Source organism: Rhamphochromis sp. 'chilingali', assembly GCF_963969265.1.
Source record: "Rhamphochromis sp. 'chilingali' genome assembly, chromosome: 2".
Classification (NCBI taxonomy): domain Eukaryota; kingdom Metazoa; phylum Chordata; class Actinopteri; order Cichliformes; family Cichlidae; genus Rhamphochromis; species Rhamphochromis sp. 'chilingali'.
The window spans coordinates 27,637,045-27,655,401 of record NC_137930.1 but is presented as its reverse complement, the minus strand read 5'-3'; the positions used below and the strand labels follow the sequence as shown (position 1 = coordinate 27,655,401).

At 42.1% G+C, this 18,357-nt stretch overlaps 1 protein-coding gene across 6 annotated transcripts in view; it reads left to right on the top strand.

Moving 5' to 3' along the window:
• The window catches only part of rimbp2a (RIMS binding protein 2a), a 50,656-nt gene that overhangs the window by 21,285 nt on the left and 11,014 nt on the right, over positions 1–18,357 (top strand). For 2 of the 6 annotated variants that reach the window (XM_080868559.1, XM_080868560.1), the window contains exons 4-15: positions 1,721–1,825; positions 2,704–2,754; positions 5,407–5,605; positions 6,586–6,743; positions 6,948–7,027; positions 7,135–7,244; positions 9,207–10,025; positions 11,422–11,573; positions 12,330–13,103; positions 13,354–13,509; positions 13,792–13,938; positions 14,939–15,041. In XM_080868559.1, coding sequence (XP_080724685.1) covers positions 1,724–1,825; positions 2,704–2,754; positions 5,407–5,605; positions 6,586–6,743; positions 6,948–7,027; positions 7,135–7,244; positions 9,207–10,025; positions 11,422–11,573; positions 12,330–13,103; positions 13,354–13,509; positions 13,792–13,938; positions 14,939–15,041 — 2,851 coding nt within the window. In that variant the 5' untranslated portion in view covers positions 1,721–1,723. Of the gene's footprint in view, positions 1–1,720; positions 1,826–2,703; positions 2,755–5,406; positions 5,606–6,585; positions 6,744–6,947; positions 7,028–7,134; positions 7,245–9,206; positions 10,026–11,421; positions 11,574–12,329; positions 13,104–13,353; positions 13,510–13,791; positions 13,939–14,938; positions 15,042–15,438; positions 15,568–15,709; positions 18,333–18,357 lie in introns of those variants that run through there. The other 4 variants (XR_013970047.1, XM_080868563.1, XM_080868561.1 and 1 more) reach the window with 4 other exon arrangements.

The window sequence follows — 18,357 nt, the reverse complement described above, 5'->3', positions numbered from 1 at the left end:
TGTAGTCTTAAAAATTGTGAATTATAGTATTATAGTATAGTATATAGTATAGAATTATAGCGTGACTATAGTAATGTGATGGAGAGCTGACCATTATCAGGCCGTGATTTATCTTCCAGTTGGATTTTGGGGACCTCCTGGCTTTTGTTTTGGTATACTGTTGACAGATGTTTTTAATTTGCCAGTGTCTTCCTCCTCATTCAGTAGAGACACAACCAGTTTATGGATGTTGACAAGTGAGACTGTCCCGAGGAACAGCCAAAGCATTAGCTCCAAATAAAGTCTGAAACTTCTCAACAGCAAATATCAGGTCAAGCCTGAAGTTTTTGACAATAATTTTAAGTCAGTTCATAAGACGTCATGAGTTTTATAGGCAGTCAGTTGCATTTTTTTTTCCAGGTGCCTGATGTCACGTGCTTTTAATGCCCAGTTAAATAGAGTCTGTTTTGATTCCTGTCTCTAATAAGTCAGCATCTTTCTTTTGCTGTTTCAATCCAGTCTTAGTCAACTTTTCAAGGCCTCGAGTCCACATCAAGCAGTGTAGACCTTGGATAACTCTGCAGTAGTCCAAGGGTTGGAGCTGTTTGAAATTGTAATAAGTTAACCAAAGCAGATAAAGTGAAAGATCGCAGATCTTTTTAAAATGACAAAACGAGGTGTTTAGATGCAGGCGTAACCATTGGTTCCCGTGTGAAAAAGCAAGGGTTAAAAAAGCAGTTTCACTAAGGCTCCAGTGACAGCCTCTCAGCTACCCCGGTCCTCTGCAGCTTAGAGCTTCTCCATGATTATGCAAAACAGCGACTGGCTGCTCAGGACACCTCGAAGCCACTCCCGGAGGTAAAGAAGATTTTCTTTTTTCAAGGGAGAAAGAACAGGGAAAAAAATATGAATGTCAGAGCTTTCTAAGCTGTCTTTTCTTCTTAAGCTCACAGAGACATCCTATGGCCTTAATTCTGTTTCTGCAAGATGTGGCAGCTGGTTGTGACTTCATGCATAGATACTGTACAGTCATGACTTGGCTAATTTGGCAAAGGGTAGATTTGGATCAGGAGCGACTATGCGTGACAGCTTTGTGTAAGTCAGTGCAGACTATAGAGTATGTTTGGTGCCAGAGATATATATGTTACAGAAGCCAGTGTTACTTAATGCTCTTCTCTTCACGTACCTTGCCTCTTAAGTGACATCGTATGTGAGGGTGCAAAATCTTTAAACTTTAAACAACCAACATATAATGTGCTAATTACTAAGCTTAACAGGCTGCTAGTTGGCAGATCTCTAAACTGTCATATAGAAGCAAGCTGTTTTCTTCCACTTCAGCCTTAGATAAACTAGGTGGTAATTGGTATTAATATTTTTATCCAACTCTTGGCAACCTTTCAAATGAATTGCTTGGTTTAATCTTTGAGGATTAGGCAATGCTTCACTTCAATTTGTGGGATTTATTACACTGAAGCTGATGCAACAACACTGTGGCTATTCCTATTTTTCCAAGCAGTCCTCATTTTTCCTCAGAAATGGATGCAATGTCGCTAAATCAGGTGGACAGGGCTCAGATTCCTCAAAAGCTCTTGCCAGAGTGGTAGAGAGAATAGATTTACTCGATGACATTGAAACGTGAGAATACTGTTTTCAACAAAAGATTGCAGCTGGGTAATTTATTATTTTTGCAGTAGTGTTGGAAATAATCTCTCCTCCTTCTGCTTCCTCTGTTTCTTCCTAGCATATGCATGAGGCTGTAGAGCTAAAGCAACAGTTGCAGACAGAGCATGAGCAAGCCTTGGTGGCCCTTCACACCAAGCAGAAGGAGATCAATCAATTGCAAAAGGTATGTTTAAAAACCGCTTTAAGTCTATTCTTTTAATACTTTTGGCAGAATCCCTCCTTGGTTATCAACTTTTGTGTAGTGAATTTATGCCAAAGGTCTTTGTTTGGATAATGATGTGTCTTGAGCCACTTTATGCTGAATCACTGCTACTGTATCAGAAAATACAGATACCTCATATAGCCCGCCCCAAAATCAGCAGATGTGATTACAAATGCAGCCATGGTCCCTTTGATCGTGTGATGAAGAACACGGCTAAAAATGCTGCGTTTGTAGTTGCTGATATATTTGTACACATTACAAATATCTTGCAGCATGAAGATCTGACCTGTTGTGGTTGTTTTATTCTTTTTTGATATTTCGTAAAAAAAAGGATATACATGTGCGCATGTGTTCCTGCTTACTGTTTCCTTCCTATGATGATGACTGAAATAATATCAAATACCTTCTGGATTAGACCACAAGTTTAACATGATGAAAAGTGTCTCTTTCTCAGAAGTCTGTGAGGTTTGTTTGTCTCATTTTGGTCCCATTTTTGCATTGATGTTTGTTCAAAAGAGAATCATTAATGTTCAAAGATGCAGATCATTCAAACTGAGACAAATTGATTTGCACAGTCGCTCAAGAGTGGGTTTAATTTCACTGCCTTTAACAGCCAGTACTTGGACACTAACATGTCCTAAAATAAGCCAGTTGCTTTTTATTGGAGCTGTACCATCAGAAGTAGGCATCTCTTCAAGTACCAGCTCTGTTTGATGAACCAGTGAGCATCCGCCAGGGTATTGCGTTGACAGTATGTCAGCTGTGTACTGTCTATTCTACCTCATGGACCGTGATCACAGTGTCAGCTGTCATTGTGTGTTTCTGTGTGTTCTCTGCAGGCTTGGGTTCAAACTGACCAAGAGCATGAGGAAGCAGTACACCTGTTAGAGGTACAGTAAGCTGAACAAACCCTTATGTTTCCTGGATTGCTGTGTTTCTTAAACATAGTGGAGCTTTCTGTTTTAACTAGGCGAATCAAAACACATCCTTAAGATGGTTCATGTAGTATTGGGTCAGTTTTCCAGATGAAATAAGGGGAAACATGGATAAGTTGGTGATGAAGCTCTCCTTTTTGGAACATATGGAAAAGACTCGAAGCTTGTCTATGTATCAAGTTAGCTGCTGTAAAACATCCTGTCTGGCTCTACTACAGCACCCAGTGCTTTGAACTAGCCTTGAACTTTTAGCTTCAGTTTTAGCTTTATGGTTATTTCCATCTTCTTTTCTGGAGCAGGAAGTGGCCATATTTAAATGAGATAGTGGAGTGTTAAATTATAAACTAAGGCCAGTAATCTTGATTGTACATATCATATCTATGGGTGCAGTGTGGAGACTTCTTCGATTGTTTTATAGTATAACAACTGCACAGCAAGCTATATTAATTGTCTGATATATTAAAAGTACTGTAAGAGGCACAAAGACACCACAGAGATGGTCAAAATGTCCAACGCTGGGCTCTAAAAGTGAGAATTTTAGGCTATGTCCACACGTAGGGTGTTTGCTAAAACTGAGATTTTTCTGAGGTCATTTTGAAAAACATCTCAGTCCAAATGTAAATGCAAAGAGCGATCTACTGTCTGTCAAGAACATGCCAAAGCAACAAGCTGCGATATAAACGTAACTGGGAGGAAATGTTAGCTAATCAAAAGCTCACAATCTGACATCAAAAAGGAGATGAAAGCGCACACCTTTGATGTTGCAAGACACAATATAGAGTTTTTCTTTCCAACATTCAATTGTGTAAATGCAGAAACTTGAAGGTTGTTTTTTTTTTTAAATCTTCACCCCAGCAGTTGTTTTTTTTTTTTTAAATGTCTGTTTCCAGTGCAGTTCTTTAGATATTTTATCCTGGGCTAACATCAACCAACACTGCCATCCTCAGAGCCATTCTACATTTGGGGCTAAAATAAAATAAGCGAGGTATATTTGTCAAACGAATGTATTAGTTTAACTGCGTGACTCACACCCACACCATCTTCAGTAATCACCTCTGCTGAGCCTGAAATCGAACGCAGAGACGCAGGAAATTATTTAAATTAAGTAAATTGAAAAGTGACGTTTCTTGGACTAACTAGTGCATTTAAACTGGCAACACATTAAGAGAGATGTTAAAAAAAGGCACCGTCTGCACACGCCTACGTAGGCCTTCAACGACGTCTAATCAGGCTAATTGAAAACAGCTGCGTGGGTGGACAAGCAGAGTTTTAATGTGGAGCCATACGACGCAAGTTTATTCTAAACTTGAACTTATGACACATGGGTACCGTTGGGGTTCTGGACTCTCTTCTAATGAAGTCCCATAAGTAAGTTCCCCCCCGTCTCTCTTCCAGCAAAACACTTATCTGCTTGGCTACACTATTGTGTAGTTTTTTCCAGTACTCCACACCAGATTGTGACTCATACATCAGACTAGTCAGACAATAGCGTATCATTTGTGCTTGCGGTCACATTTCTATCTTCTTATTCAGGCTGCTTTTGTTATAGCGCTCCAAACGCTTCTGTTTAGTAGTTGCGTTGTCACGCGTTGCATTGACGCTTCACGTCGCGCCCCCCCCCCCCCTCGGATGGTAATCGTTGACCCGCTGTTTCATCACAGACCTCTACTCAAAATTATTTTCTCGTCTTACTTTAAATCCTTTTGCTACGAGAATACGTCGCAGACTCCTTTGTGTGCGGCTCATATGAGGTCACGTTATTATCCATCTGGAGCGCTCTAATACGATTTTACTGAGCAAGCAGACTGAGTTTGGCTCAGAAAAAACAGTTTGGTCAGAGAAATTGAAACTCTGTCAAGGAGATCTCTTCCTAGAAATCCCTGAATCAGTTGGTCTCTTTCACAGGCGCGTTTCTCTATAGTTATGGGCAAATATGGCCACAGGAGGGAAAGCATAGTTGTGCTGTCTGTAGGTGTGAAATCCCCATATGTTTTCCAGTCTGTGTTTTTGTGCTTAGGAGTCCATTTCAGTTTGACAAACACATTTGTCTTATTTTTTTGTCGACTCATAAATACATTTGTGTTCTCATTGGTTCCCCTTCCGTTTGCTTTTATTAACGATTGGTTCTTTTTGCATTTTTTTTCCCTTTCTTTACTTACTACTTCTGATTTCCACATTTTGTCTGAACAGAACAATAAGGACAGAATGTTTCAGGTATTTATTTTCATCCCTGATTAGTTAGTTACATCACCCTTTCTTTCCTCTTCGAATTTTCCTTTAATTGCAAACCTGTGAAACCAAAATTATATTCTGTATCACCAAAAGTGATTATATGTATATTCACGCTTTCCCCTCTAGGCCTTCCTCTGATAGCATGTCTATGATATAACTTCATGGAGTGCTCAGGCTTGGTTATCACGATTTAACCATATCAGTAAATGACTCTACACTTCCACGTGTTTAGATTAGATTGCTAGACATTCAAAATTATATACTGCCAAAGCCCAGAAGAATAATCACCTTTCACCTCTCATTCTTTTTTTTTTTCTTTTTTTTTTCCTCTCAGTCTTCACAATCCTTACTGCTCTTTTTTCTTAACTGCCAAAGGTCAAGGTTCGTGACCTGGAGCAGGAATGCCGGTCACACAGTGAACACTTTCACCAGCTGTCCAAAGAGCTGCTGAATTTCCGTCTCCAGTCGGAACCTGTGAATATCCCTAAAAGTAATACCACCTCTGCATCCCAGATCCCGCCCTCACCACAGAAGAAACTCTCGCAGGTCAGATTCGAAGCCCAACCAGAGACAGGTGAGTCTCACCTCACAGGCAGCTTTGTATGAAACACATTGAGCCATAAAGGCAATTATGAGGCTGGGGAACGGGGACATATCAAAACAAATCAAAAGTCTTAGAAAGTCAGTCCCTGATTTTTATTTATTTATTTATTTTTCTCTGATTACTACTTTCCTCAGTTTTAGCTGAGCGGTTTTATGTGTTTACTTGAGTGTGAGTGTGGTTCTGTGAGTATTAATGTAACTGTGTAATATAAAGTGGTGATATAAAACTGTAGACTAGCAGGGTTAAATATTAGTGGGGTCTAACTATTCTAAAAACACATGTGCTCTCCAGATAAAAGCATCTGCGAAATTATTAGTGCTTAAAAGGGTTATGATCAGATAAAATGATAATTAGTGATCTAATCCCCAGACAGCTCACATTACAGCTGGACGCACTCACTGCAAACCAGAGGTGGATACCATTAATGGAGACGGTGCTTATTCATGATCAATATCTGCCCTTGATCACAAGCCTGATGTACGACACGAATGTAATTTAACACATTAGTATTCTAACAACACAGTGCAACCTGCAGATACAGCAAATAGAGCCGTATCAGTGATGTAGATTTATACAGTCTGGCACAAACCAAAGGTCTTTGAAGTGCTGAAAATCCTGTTTTATCTGTCTCTTCACTTCGGGCAGAATTCACTGATGTTTTTGTGCTAATGCATAATATTACATACAAACCACAAGAACGCAGTGATGCACTTGATCTGTGTTGTTTACGTATCGTTAATTTCTTCAGGGAATTCCGTTTTGTGTTTTCTGCATTTTTTTTAAGTCTGTTTTGCCAATAGGATGGGCTGATAGGGGTGGAGTAGCCTTCCAAATGAAGGGTGTTAGCTGTACCCGCAGGAGATCAATGGTTTTGCTCCAAAGAGCGCGAAATGGTTGTGGAAGGAAAAGGCAGTTACTCTTTATTTGCTATGGAAATCAATGTCTCCCAGGTGATGAGAGTGCGGCAGACACGCCGCTGCTGATATCCCAGTTCTTGCCCTGCTCACCGCAGACTGGAGACGGAGAACCACCAGAACTGCTGTCTGTCAAATCCAGCACCGTGACAACGGACCACCCCATCCACCCCCGACAGTTTCCCTCATCAGAGGTGGGTCTGTGTGATGCCACATCCATGAATAATGCATGCATAACCTATTATGTTAATTGTTTTTAAATAATTAACTTACATATTCATATCTTGAAAAGGAATGGTTCAAGAGTTGCTGCAAACTGCTAATTCTTAAATATGCTGTAGGAAAGTCGCTTATCCCTGCTAATAACACTTTAATTTGTTCCTCTCATTTATCTATAGATGGAGGATGAGGCCAGCCCATCACCCAGGTCCAAATCTCGCTACACAGGCCAGGTCCGCCTTTGCACTGCCCGTTATAGGTGCATAAGACAAGTTTAAATACAGAAATAATTTCATTTTGGGTTTTAACGCGCATTATCTTTAATTTTCCTTCACAAATGAATGAAAAACCTTTCTTTCCTTCAAGTTATAACCCTTACGATGGACCAAATGAGCATCCTGAAGCAGAACTCCCCCTTGTGGCTGGAAAGTATCTGTATGTGTATGGAAACATGGATGACGATGGCTTCTATGAAGGTGAGTCGTACACAACACACATAGAGCATTTGAAGCGGTCTGTGAGGCGATATGTGCTTCTGGCTCGATAAATCAAATTCTGGCAAAAATCTGAAAATACTGCAACAAATTTTCTATTTGGGAGGATAGGTTTTCTTCTGTTCAGGCCTGCAGTTTTGCCTGAGTGCTTGTCTGCTGATGCTGCCTGACAGTGAAAACAAGTGTATGCATCATTATGTATTGTCTCAAAAACACAAAAAAGACACAAAAATGCCGAGTAGTGTGTGTCAGCTGGCATTTATTCTCCACTGAAGTTGTTTTGTCTTTCACCATCGTATTTATGTCTGTGGCGTTTTTGACTGTAGCATGTAGTAATAATAATAATAATGGATTGCATTTATATAGCGCTTTTCGGGACCCCTCAAAGCGCTTTACAATACCACTATTCATTCATTCTCACATTCATACACTGGTGAAGGCAAGCTACAGTTGTAGCCACAGCTGCCCTGGGGCAGACTGACAGAGGCGAGGCGCCATCGCGCCATCGGCCCCTCTGGCCATCACTGGTAGGTGGTAGGTGAAGTGTCTTGCCCAAGGACACAACGACCAAGACTGTCTGAGCCAGGGCTCGAACCGGCAACCTTCCGATTACAAGACGAACTGCCAACTCTTGAGCCACGATCGCCCTACTGCATTGCACCTACAGCACACTGTGCAGTAAGTGGTATATGCAAAAATGTTGTATGTGTAGAATGACACATTGTATCTGTGATGCATTTTGTGCCCCTGCAGTCTCTTTACATTATGTCGTGTTATGTAATGATACAGCACAATCTAAACGTAATGCTGATGCAGTCATTTTTGTAAACGTGCTGCAAGGACTACTTGACAGGCTTTGTCACCCTGATATAGAATAAGTCCGTCATACATACTAGTTGGCTACTTTCATCGCGTGACTTCCACTTAGTCAGTGCGTGGTGTCATGAAGAAAAGTTTCCCGACACTTTTTCATAACTGGTGGCTGGACTCACTCTCTGTATAATCTCTTTATAATTATGAAGGCTTCTCCATCAGAGGCAATCCTAATCCCCCTTGCTAGCAATCCTGCAGCCAGCACAGACCGTCATAGAAAGCCCTGTGATTCATTAGCTGTGTGCAGTCAGATTGCATGGTATTGCAGACGGTCCCTGTATTTACCACACAGGAGGGGCGACTTGGGCTGCATACCAAGCTGTTGTCAGGATGGGGACCTTGGTCTCTTAGTTTGATGACTAATCCAGCAGGGCTCAGCTTAATCATCAGCACACATAAACAACAAACACACTCGCTCAGATACACTTGTAGAGACACACCAAGATGGTCTTAAGGCCCCCCAGGCCTCTGTGGAAAAAGGGATTGAAGGACGAGATGATAGGGAGCTTTGTTGAAGACAAACTTATTGCCTTGGGGGAAAACTACACTGCAAATCTAAGCACTTTCTTTTCTTTCTTTTTTTTCTGCATTGACCGCAGCATCTACGTACTCTGGGGTGCTCCTGGAAATGTTCAAACGCTGAGGTCCTTAGAAATGTTGAAAGGAGTGTTTTCTAAGTTGTGTGTTGGAGTATGAAAGATGGCATCAGAGAACCCGTGGGGAATCTTACATCTTAGGGAATAGAACATGCTGTATGTTTACATATCTTCCACCTCTCACTCAGTGACTCATTCTCACCTTGCAGGTTAAAAAAAAGAAGAAGCTCTCACCGATTTATGTGTTTAAGTTATTGCTTTGCTTTTGTCTTTGTGTTGTGAGAGAAGCCTAATTTTAACACTTACAGGTGGCATCAAAACAGAAAGTTTTTCCTAAAGAGACATTTATTAAATAGTAGCAGGATTTTCTGTTATCTACTTTTATTCTTTTTAACTAGAAATATCAATTTAAAAAATGAATAACATATTTCTGTTATTTTCTACCTTTGTGTCTGTACTTGTTTATGCTTGACAGGGGAGCTGCTGGATGGCCAAAGAGGACTTGTTCCTTCCAACTTTGTGGAGTTTGTCCAGGACAAGGAAAAACCAGGCATTCAGGCTGGAGACGCAGGGGAAGATCTCAGCTCACTTGAGCACACATCCCTAGCCTTGATGGCTGTGGATGGAGGTGCCTCCCAGGATGGCCTTCTGAGCTCAGCAAACGCTTTGGTTCCCTGTAGCAATGGGACAGGTGGGGCCTTGGATCCTGAGGACCTGGCGGAAGACGTTGTGCCTTACCCCAGAAAGATCACCTTGATCAAGCAGCTGGCACGGAGTGTCATCGTGGCCTGGGAGCCTCCACTAGTGCCTTTGGGCTGGGGGAACATCTCTAGCTACAATGTGTTAGTAGATGGGGAGCTTCGTGCCAATATACCATACGGTGGTCGGACCAAGTGTTTGCTGGAGAAGCTGGACCTGGACGGCTGCGTCCACCGTGTGTCAGTGCAGAGTGTCATGGACCGGGGCTTGTCAGATGAGCTGCGCTGCACCTTGCTAGTGGGAGCCAATGTGGTGGTGGCGCCGTGCGGTCTGCGCGTCGATGACATTCAGCGTGACACTGCCGAGCTCTCTTGGTTGCCTAGCAACAGCAACTATGCTCACACTGTGTTCTTAGACGGGGTAGAGCACGCAGCGGTAAAACCGGGAAGGTATAGACTACGGTTCCACAACCTGAAGCCCCTGACAGTTTACAAAGTGACGGTGGTGGCGCAGCCCCACCAGGTGCCGTGGCAACTGCCGCTGGAGCAGAGAGAGAGGAAGGAAGCCGGCGTGGAGTTTTGCACTCAGGCAGCAGGTCAGAAAGGTTTATTATTATCCACAGAGATACTGTATCAATAATGCACAGCTTAATAGCTGGCGATTACTTTCACATGCTTCTAAGAATCTTAGTTTAACTCTCATATGCAAGATCATGTACTGTAATATGAATTCTAATGTTATTGTACTCTGCTCTAGAATAGTATAGCGTCACATTTCTTTACCATGTCGTTGTTGTGTATTGTATTTTGTCTAGGTCCAACACCATTTTGCAGAACAGGTCAGAACAAAGCTTGAGGGGTTGGTTTCCCATATATTCAAGCACTAAACCTAAGGGATGTCATTAGTGCTCTGACACATTTTGCAGGGAGGATGACTGTGCCATGTTGTTCAGCATATGCAGTTTATTATGAAATGTGGGCAAAATGGCATCTTATTCTGGTTCTGAGATTGAAAACCTTTTAAAAACAAGTCTGTCATTACATGTCCTTTGAAAATGCACAATTTGTTGTTCGAAACCAAATTTGTATGCAATTTTGCCCAAGTTTGCTGCACAGTGCACTTCACTAATTAGAGAATACCAGAGCAGCATGAGATATGATCAATAATTACGATGAGTCATTTCCTCAGCCTATAGCCTAGCCTGACATAGCCAGTTCTATATAAAGCGGTGCCCCTCCACTGCTCACTGAAATGACCATTTTCTATCAGTGTGCATTTGCTTCTGCTCGAATGCAGTTGTGCATGTTTCAAAGAGATCAGAAAAAAGAAATGCTGAGCTCTAATCAGGCTCTCTGCATGTGGAGACAGCAGTGTATATCTCGGGGCAACCCTTAAAGTTTTCATCTCTTCCAAAGATTACTGAATGGTTATAGTAGAATAGCATATATAAGGAATACAGACCTAAAAATATAGGTCTGTATATAAAAATAAAAATAAAAATTTCATTTTGATTTATCTGACAATCATCTTGGGTTAGGAAATATTAGTGTTGTGCAAAAACTCACCATACACTTAAATGACATTGTCTAAACACAACACGAAGTGTTTTGTGAATGTTTCCCACCAGCAATGTCATGCTATCAAGTAGCCCGCATGAACTGTGTATCTCTGCAAAATACAAATAAGCTGTTATGTAATTTCATAAATTTAGATATGCAAGTCAAATTACAACCCCACCCCCCCCACCCCAACCTCACGTCCTCATTTCCTCCTTTGTGTCTGGGCATTTCTGTGCATGGTGGGGTGTGTGTGTGTGTGTGTGTGTGTGTGTGTGTGTGTGTGTGTGTGTGTGTGTGTGTGTGTGTGTGTACGTATTTGTGCATCTAATGAATGCTTCACATCATTCCCCCTCTCGTTTGTATCCTACATGTACTAAATCAGTAAACCGTAAGAGATTATTTTTCTTACACACTGGATTGGTTACCTCCCAGGGCCTCCGCTGCCACCCCAGGATGTTCAGGTGCTCTGTGGGCAGGCTCCAGGGGTCCTGCAGGTCTGCTGGAAGCCCCCCAACATCTCTCCCACAGGCACATCCAATGGGGCAAATGTCATTGGTTACGCAGTCTGCACTAAAGGGCAGAGGGTGAGTTAGCATGTCTAGGTCTCGCCTGCCTGGACTAGTTTACTTTTTATATATCATTCTTTTTAAAAGGATATGAGTGATCACACAGAGCTCATCTTGATTTAAAGGCATTGCTCATGATGTATTGTGTTCTGTTATGAGAAACTACAGTAGTTTGTGGCTAAATCCTAAGCATATGGGATGTATATTCCTAAGGTCTACATGCTGTACAGTATTTACAACACTGTGAAATGTTTAATCATGCGTAATCCAGTCAAAACATGAGAATATACACCACAGATGGGACATTAACAGCGTCTGCCTTTCAGCGTGGCATTATGTCATCATTACCATCAGTTCACTCAGCAATGCCACCTACTTGTAATTAACGTGCGGTGCAGGTCTGGGTCTTGGAAAGGTCTCTCGCTCCCTCTGGTGACTGCTAAAGTAAATCATCACAGTAAACCTGAAAGGGAAAATCAACATTCAGCCACACTGGGCAGAAACCTGTTTTTGAGCTGCCCCTGCAGGTGGAAATCTTAAGAGCATTTTTTTCCCACCATAATAAATCAAATTAAAGAGGTATTTTTGTTAGTTCAGTGAAATCACTTATTTGGCACTAAAAAGTGCAGGGGGCTAATCAAATTTCAGCAGCTGGATTTGTCCATTTTTGTTTTGGATGTATTGACTCTGATACTGATAATGTTTTAGTTGTTGTTCAAATGAAACTGCAGCCACTGTTTATGTTAACATTTATTTATTTTTTTCTGGCTCTAGATAGCTGAGGTGCTGTTCCCTATGGCAGACTATGTTACGGTTGAACTGACAAGGATTCAATGCCTCGAGGCCAGGGAGGTCATCGTTAGGACACTGTCGGTCCAGGGAGAATCCCAGGACTCTCAAGTTGCTGTCATTCCAAACAACCTGCTTGTGCCTCTACCTCCGCTTCCCCTGCCACCACCAGTGCATCCTCACACGGGCCCCCCTCCACACCCCCATACTCAACCTCTCCTCCAATCCCCTCACCTTCCTCATCCCACACCCCAACTTCCCGCTCCACCACATGGACAACAACTGCCGCCCCGTCCTCCCCATGCTCAACCCCATCCCAGACTCCCCCATCAAGGTGGACCCCCGCAACCCCAGCTTCGTCTTCCCCATCCCCATCCGCAGCCCTTACATCTTCAGCCTCGTCCACCCCACCAAGGTCCCAGGCCACAGCACCAACTGCCTCTGCTGCCCCACCCCCAACCCCACCTTATACCTCTGAGACCAGTAAGTGCCAGAGACCTGGATGCCAAAGACCATGCGGCCCATCACGGGGGAGCTATTCTACCTGGCCAACCTGGCTGGGACCCTACACGCTCTCCTTCTGTCCAGCCTCCAGTGCCCATGCAAGGCCACACCCTTGAAGCCCCATCACCTGCCAATCCACGGTCTCCCTCACCCCAGAGGATTCTTCCTCAGCCCAGAGGCACGCTTATCCCAGACACTGTGGCCAAAGCTATTGCTCGAGAAGCAGCTCAGAGGGTGGCAGCAGAAAGCGGAAAGGTCTGGTGAAAATGGAAATGCTGGCTCACACAACACTCTAGATGCTTAATGAAAATGATGTTATATATTTTAGCACAAGTCACTGAGATTAAACTGTTGCTTTAATTTGAATTTAGAGTAGCTGAAGAAGGGAAGTGTCACAAGTTGCTAAACATAAAAGAATATTGAGCTTTCTGTGATTGTTACTATAATAAAACCTAAAGACACCGTTAACACTGTTCCATTCCTATTTACACACACATGTTTTCAGGGTGACAGAAGGCAGGGCAGATATGGAGAACAGGGTCATTCATTTCACCAGCATCACTCTGATGAGGAAGAGGAAGACGAGGAAGGGTTTGCTCGCGGTCGACGGAGAGGACCCTCGGTTGACGAGTTCCTCAGAGGCTCTGAGCTGGGGAGGCCGGTAAGACCCGTGTGATAAGCGACACACTTTGCTTATCACACTTCTGAGCTCAAGCACCTAACGTGTGTTTCAGTGGAAAAACCTCACATGTGTGCATCTGGACGTGTGTGTGTGCATGTGCGTCTGAGGTGGTTGCATGTGTACACACTCCTTAACCCGTGTCTTTATGTGTGTTCACGTGGGCGTGCTGGCCTTATCCATGTGTGTTTGGTGTGTGCATGTATGTATGTTTGTATGCGGACTTAATCGCGTCTGTTCGTTTGTGTGTGTAACTACCAAAAGCCTCACTATAGTCACAATGAAGATTATCACAGCGAAAGCAGCCGGGGCTCTGACCTGTCTGACATCATGGAAGAGGATGAGGAGGAACTGTACTCTGAGATGAAGCTGGAAGAGGGACGTCGACGCAACTCGCACAACACACCCAAGGTGCAGTTCTTTGCACTTATCCAAGCAAATTATTATTAAGTGAACTGCACAGGCACAGATACTTCAGTTGAGACTGCTGCCTTGCTTTTGATATGTGTCATTAGTGTGTGTGCTGAGTTTAATTCAAATTTTATACAGAAAGAAAAAGCCCATGGATAGAAGGGCAGATGCAGTGGGTTTGACTATTTCAGTACCATAGACAGAGATGATGAAAGCTGTCGGGTTTGAATCTTTCCGCACTATTGAGAAAGATAGTGCGGAATATATATAAGAGAGACACAGATAGATGTAGACTGGGTTTTAGATGCTTTCAGGCACCGCTGTTGCTGCTTTCATAAACACGTGACTTTTTTTTTGCCACTTTTTTAAAGCATGTCATCGCAGAAACTACAGAAGCTTATTTTACTTCAGTGAACAAACATGTCAGTGTAGAAAAATGCAATCTTCAAAGTCTGGACCAAAGACTCCATTTGCTGCTGCCAAAAAGCTCCTTTAATTTCTCAGAAACACAGAAAGGGATAGTTTCTTTCTGTGTTTGGGTGCTTTGCAGTGAAACGGGGATAGACTGGATTTGATTAAAACACAGAGGAAAGAACTTGGAGAGCTAAAGGGTGAGACTGGGTTGAAAAGATTATCATGACAAAGGGAGACATATAGCTGAGGGGTGTAGCCTAGGCTGCACTGACAAATATCTTTGCCTTTCTTTTTTAGTAGATGGGTAGAGTGATACTAGTTATTTCTTAATTTTGGAATGGAAATATTTCCCATGGGCTTGTGTGTGTGTGTGTGTGTGTGTCTGAATGTGAGTCTACGTGTGTGCGTCTATGTTTCAGTGCTTGCCTGTGAGTACTGCATGATTTTGTTTACATACAGTTTGTACAAGTATGTTCGACATGCACTTTTTCACACGCTGTTTACGGGTATGTTCACGGTTCTGTGACAACACATGACACATGAATGCTTTGTCTGCGGATGCTTTCTATGTTTGTGTATATTTCAGACAACAACCCCTGTTGGAGGCCGCCATGATCGGGATAGTGGGAGACGAGCGCATCACGGCGGTCCCCAGCCTCAGAGACGACCCCTAATGGTCCCCTCCATTGGTCAGTATGGGCAGATGGCTATATTTTAGGTTCTCTGTCCCTTAGTGCAGTCGCATTTGCTCCTTTTTTCTTTTAAATACCAAGAAGCTCATGAAGTCTTTGTCTCCAGATCACCTTTGTGTCTGCGAACCATGCTCATCCCTTTCAGTACCTTGACTTTGATCTTCCAGAGATGGAGATGATGATGATGATGATGATGATGATGATTAAACCGCTTTGCACTGTTGCAGCACAGAGTGATAAGTTAATCTACAGTGACGACGGCTAGAAATATATAACTGAAAATTTGTTATCACCTGTTTTAGGAGGCAACGCAAATCTTCACTTAACATATTGGGAGGAGAAAGTAGAGCTTTGATTTGTAACCTCATCACCTTCTAACTGGTATTTTCTGTAGAGGTAACCTCTGAGAATAACAGTGAGGGAAACCTCTCTCCCATCACCGAGGATGTTTACTATGGCAGAGTAGCTCGACACAGGACCTGGTCATCCCGCAGGCACATGGGCGGCACCAGGTCTCCCCATGGTATGTGCCTGCAGTCCTGTTTTTACCACCACAGCATGGCAACAAAAGTGCCACCAGCACCTGGCAAATTGCAATAAATAGCTGTGGACACTTGCAAATGTTTTGTCTTCAAAAATAATAGTTATTGTTATTATGCTTACAGTTGAACAGCATGACCGCAATGCACTGAAATGGTGGACCCATTGGCAAACCATGCTTTGGGTCCAGGATCAACATTTCCACAGTTGCAGATGATAAATGATTGACTGACTGTTTAGGGAATGCCTCACAACACTGCACTGAACTCCAGACGCCTGCTAAAACCCTTCCCTTTGTGATACAACCACACCCACTACACCAGTCATGCATGAAACTCAAAAGATATGACAGTGGTAGGCACTAAAGAATGACCACATTGGCATTGCTTCTTGTTTCTTTAGATGTCTGAGTTTGAGATGTTAGCTTTCTTTTATATTGTAAGCTTGTATTTTCAAGCACTGGCCATATAGTGTTTGCTAGGTGGTGCATTTTCCCAGTGTTATCGTAGCGAATCAAAAAACATACACAGGTCTTCACAACAACACTGCCGCCTCAGCTTGAGACCTCTTCTTGAGACCTCTTCTTGCCTTGAGGGTTGGCACAGTGTGGTTGTTTTAGATTGTTTGTTTCTCAGGTGTTTTGGTTTTTTTTTTCCTTTTTTCTTCTCTAAGGCTTTAGCATGCATGTCAGGGTCTTGTTTGTCGCGGATGTTGTCATGCACATAAATCACGATTTGTCTATGTATTGCACCATGGTTAGTCTTTGATGACCATTAATGGAAAGGGCACACAAATTATTATGAATGCTTACATGATTTTATGTATGAAGAAGTACTAATTGACTGATGTGAAGCATTATGAACTATCAGCGTATCAGTAACGTCATGAAGAAGTTTTGCTTAATTAACCACTAACACAACATTTTGACAGATTCACTGCTGTTATGCTGAGTGTCTTACGTCTGCAGCTCATAGAAGGGACTAAACTGTAGTACACATGAACATGATTAACGATTCATAATGACTGCAATAACTGAGTTGTTGCATTATTAATGCAGTGTGCTTATAGTTTGTGCATTTTCCTGACAGTTCATGAGGTTTTACATCAAAAAGTTATTTTTTTTCATGCATGACACCATGTACAAATTCAAACATAAAAAAAAAAAAACATACTATAAAATAAATAAAGTAATTAAAACACACGTAGCATGTGTGTATTTGTGGATGCATGTGTGCGTGCTGCAGAAAATAGTTCACTGGGTCACAGATTTCTTCCTGCATGGTTAGAAGCACAATCGTGGCCTGATACGGAAAGTGAAATCTGTCATGCAAATACTGAATGGTCAAATCAATAAGACTTATCAGGATCCTCTCATTGATTTCTTGTGACCGGAAGCACGGCATCACAGACTTGCTTATCACAGAAGTGGCGTTCACTGTATGCAGCAATAAGTTTTGTGAATAATTTTTAATGTGGAAGTGATTTAAAATCACCGGCTGTTAAAGCTTTACTTCACATGTTTACTTCACAGTAATAGAAAAGCCACACTTTACGACATTTTATAACACAAAGTAAAGTTAATGTACAGTCATCTACTGTATTTTCCGCACTATAAGGCGCACTTAAAATTCTTTCATTTTCTCAAAAATCGACAGTGCGACTTATGTATGAATTCTGGTTGTGCTTACTGACCTCGATGCGATTTTATGTGGTAAACAGCGCTGAAAAATCTGTCAAATGTTTTAGTACGACTTTGGTAAGCTATGAAGCCGTACTGCTTGATGGATTGTTGGAGCATTACGGCTACTATAGTCAGGAGCCTCGCAGAGTAATCTGGGTCCAAAACTCAGTTCTCTTCATGTCTCAAAGTCAAACTAACACTGCGGCATCACTGAGAGTTAAACTTTAATAAAATGATCAGCATTGCTGCTTTACCAGGTGTAACAATTAAGTTTAACTCCAGGCATCCATGCAAACAGAATGTATTAAATTTAACTGAGTGGGACGTTAGCAGGAAGTTAGCTCGCTAGTTTCCACCTAAAGATGATATAGCATGTTCTGACTGAGAGATTTCTGAAAAAATTAAAATGTACAGCTTTGCTATCACTTCCAACATAAATGAAGACAGGAAACTAAACAGCAGTGAAGTTGGACTAGCTGGTATATAGTGATGTGCTACGTGATTGCTAGCAACACAGCTATGCTAGCATAACATAACAACAGTGAACTGGCTCTATAAAAGTTAAGGCAAGATTCCAGATGGTTAGGGACGAATGCAATCACATGACAGGACGCTGGAAACGGACCAAACTTCAGTCAGGAGAACAACTAAGAAAATCTATCCACAATAGGAGGTTAGTCATGAATATACTGCGACAACATGGGAATAGAGCAGCTGTGAGAGAATTCAACATTAACTAGAATAATAAAGGATAAAGAGTAACAGGATCACAATCACTGGTACGGAAGTGGTGGAAGCAAGAAGAATGAGTTGAGTTTGACTTATCCAGTGTAGCCAACTCCTCAGTAAGGAAAATTGCTATTGGCTATCCTAAAAGTCGCTAAATGACGTCATCGCCTAATTTGCACAATTTATCCTGCCTATTTAATTGTAACAGACACTGTAGGAGAGAGAAATAACATCGTGGAAGAGACATAAAGTGAGTAACCCCCCCCCAAAGAACCCTAAAAATATTTAGAATATTTAGAACTACAAATTAAATTTCTCTCTTATTATTGTTTTCAATAATTCCAACCCTCCTCCTTTACACAG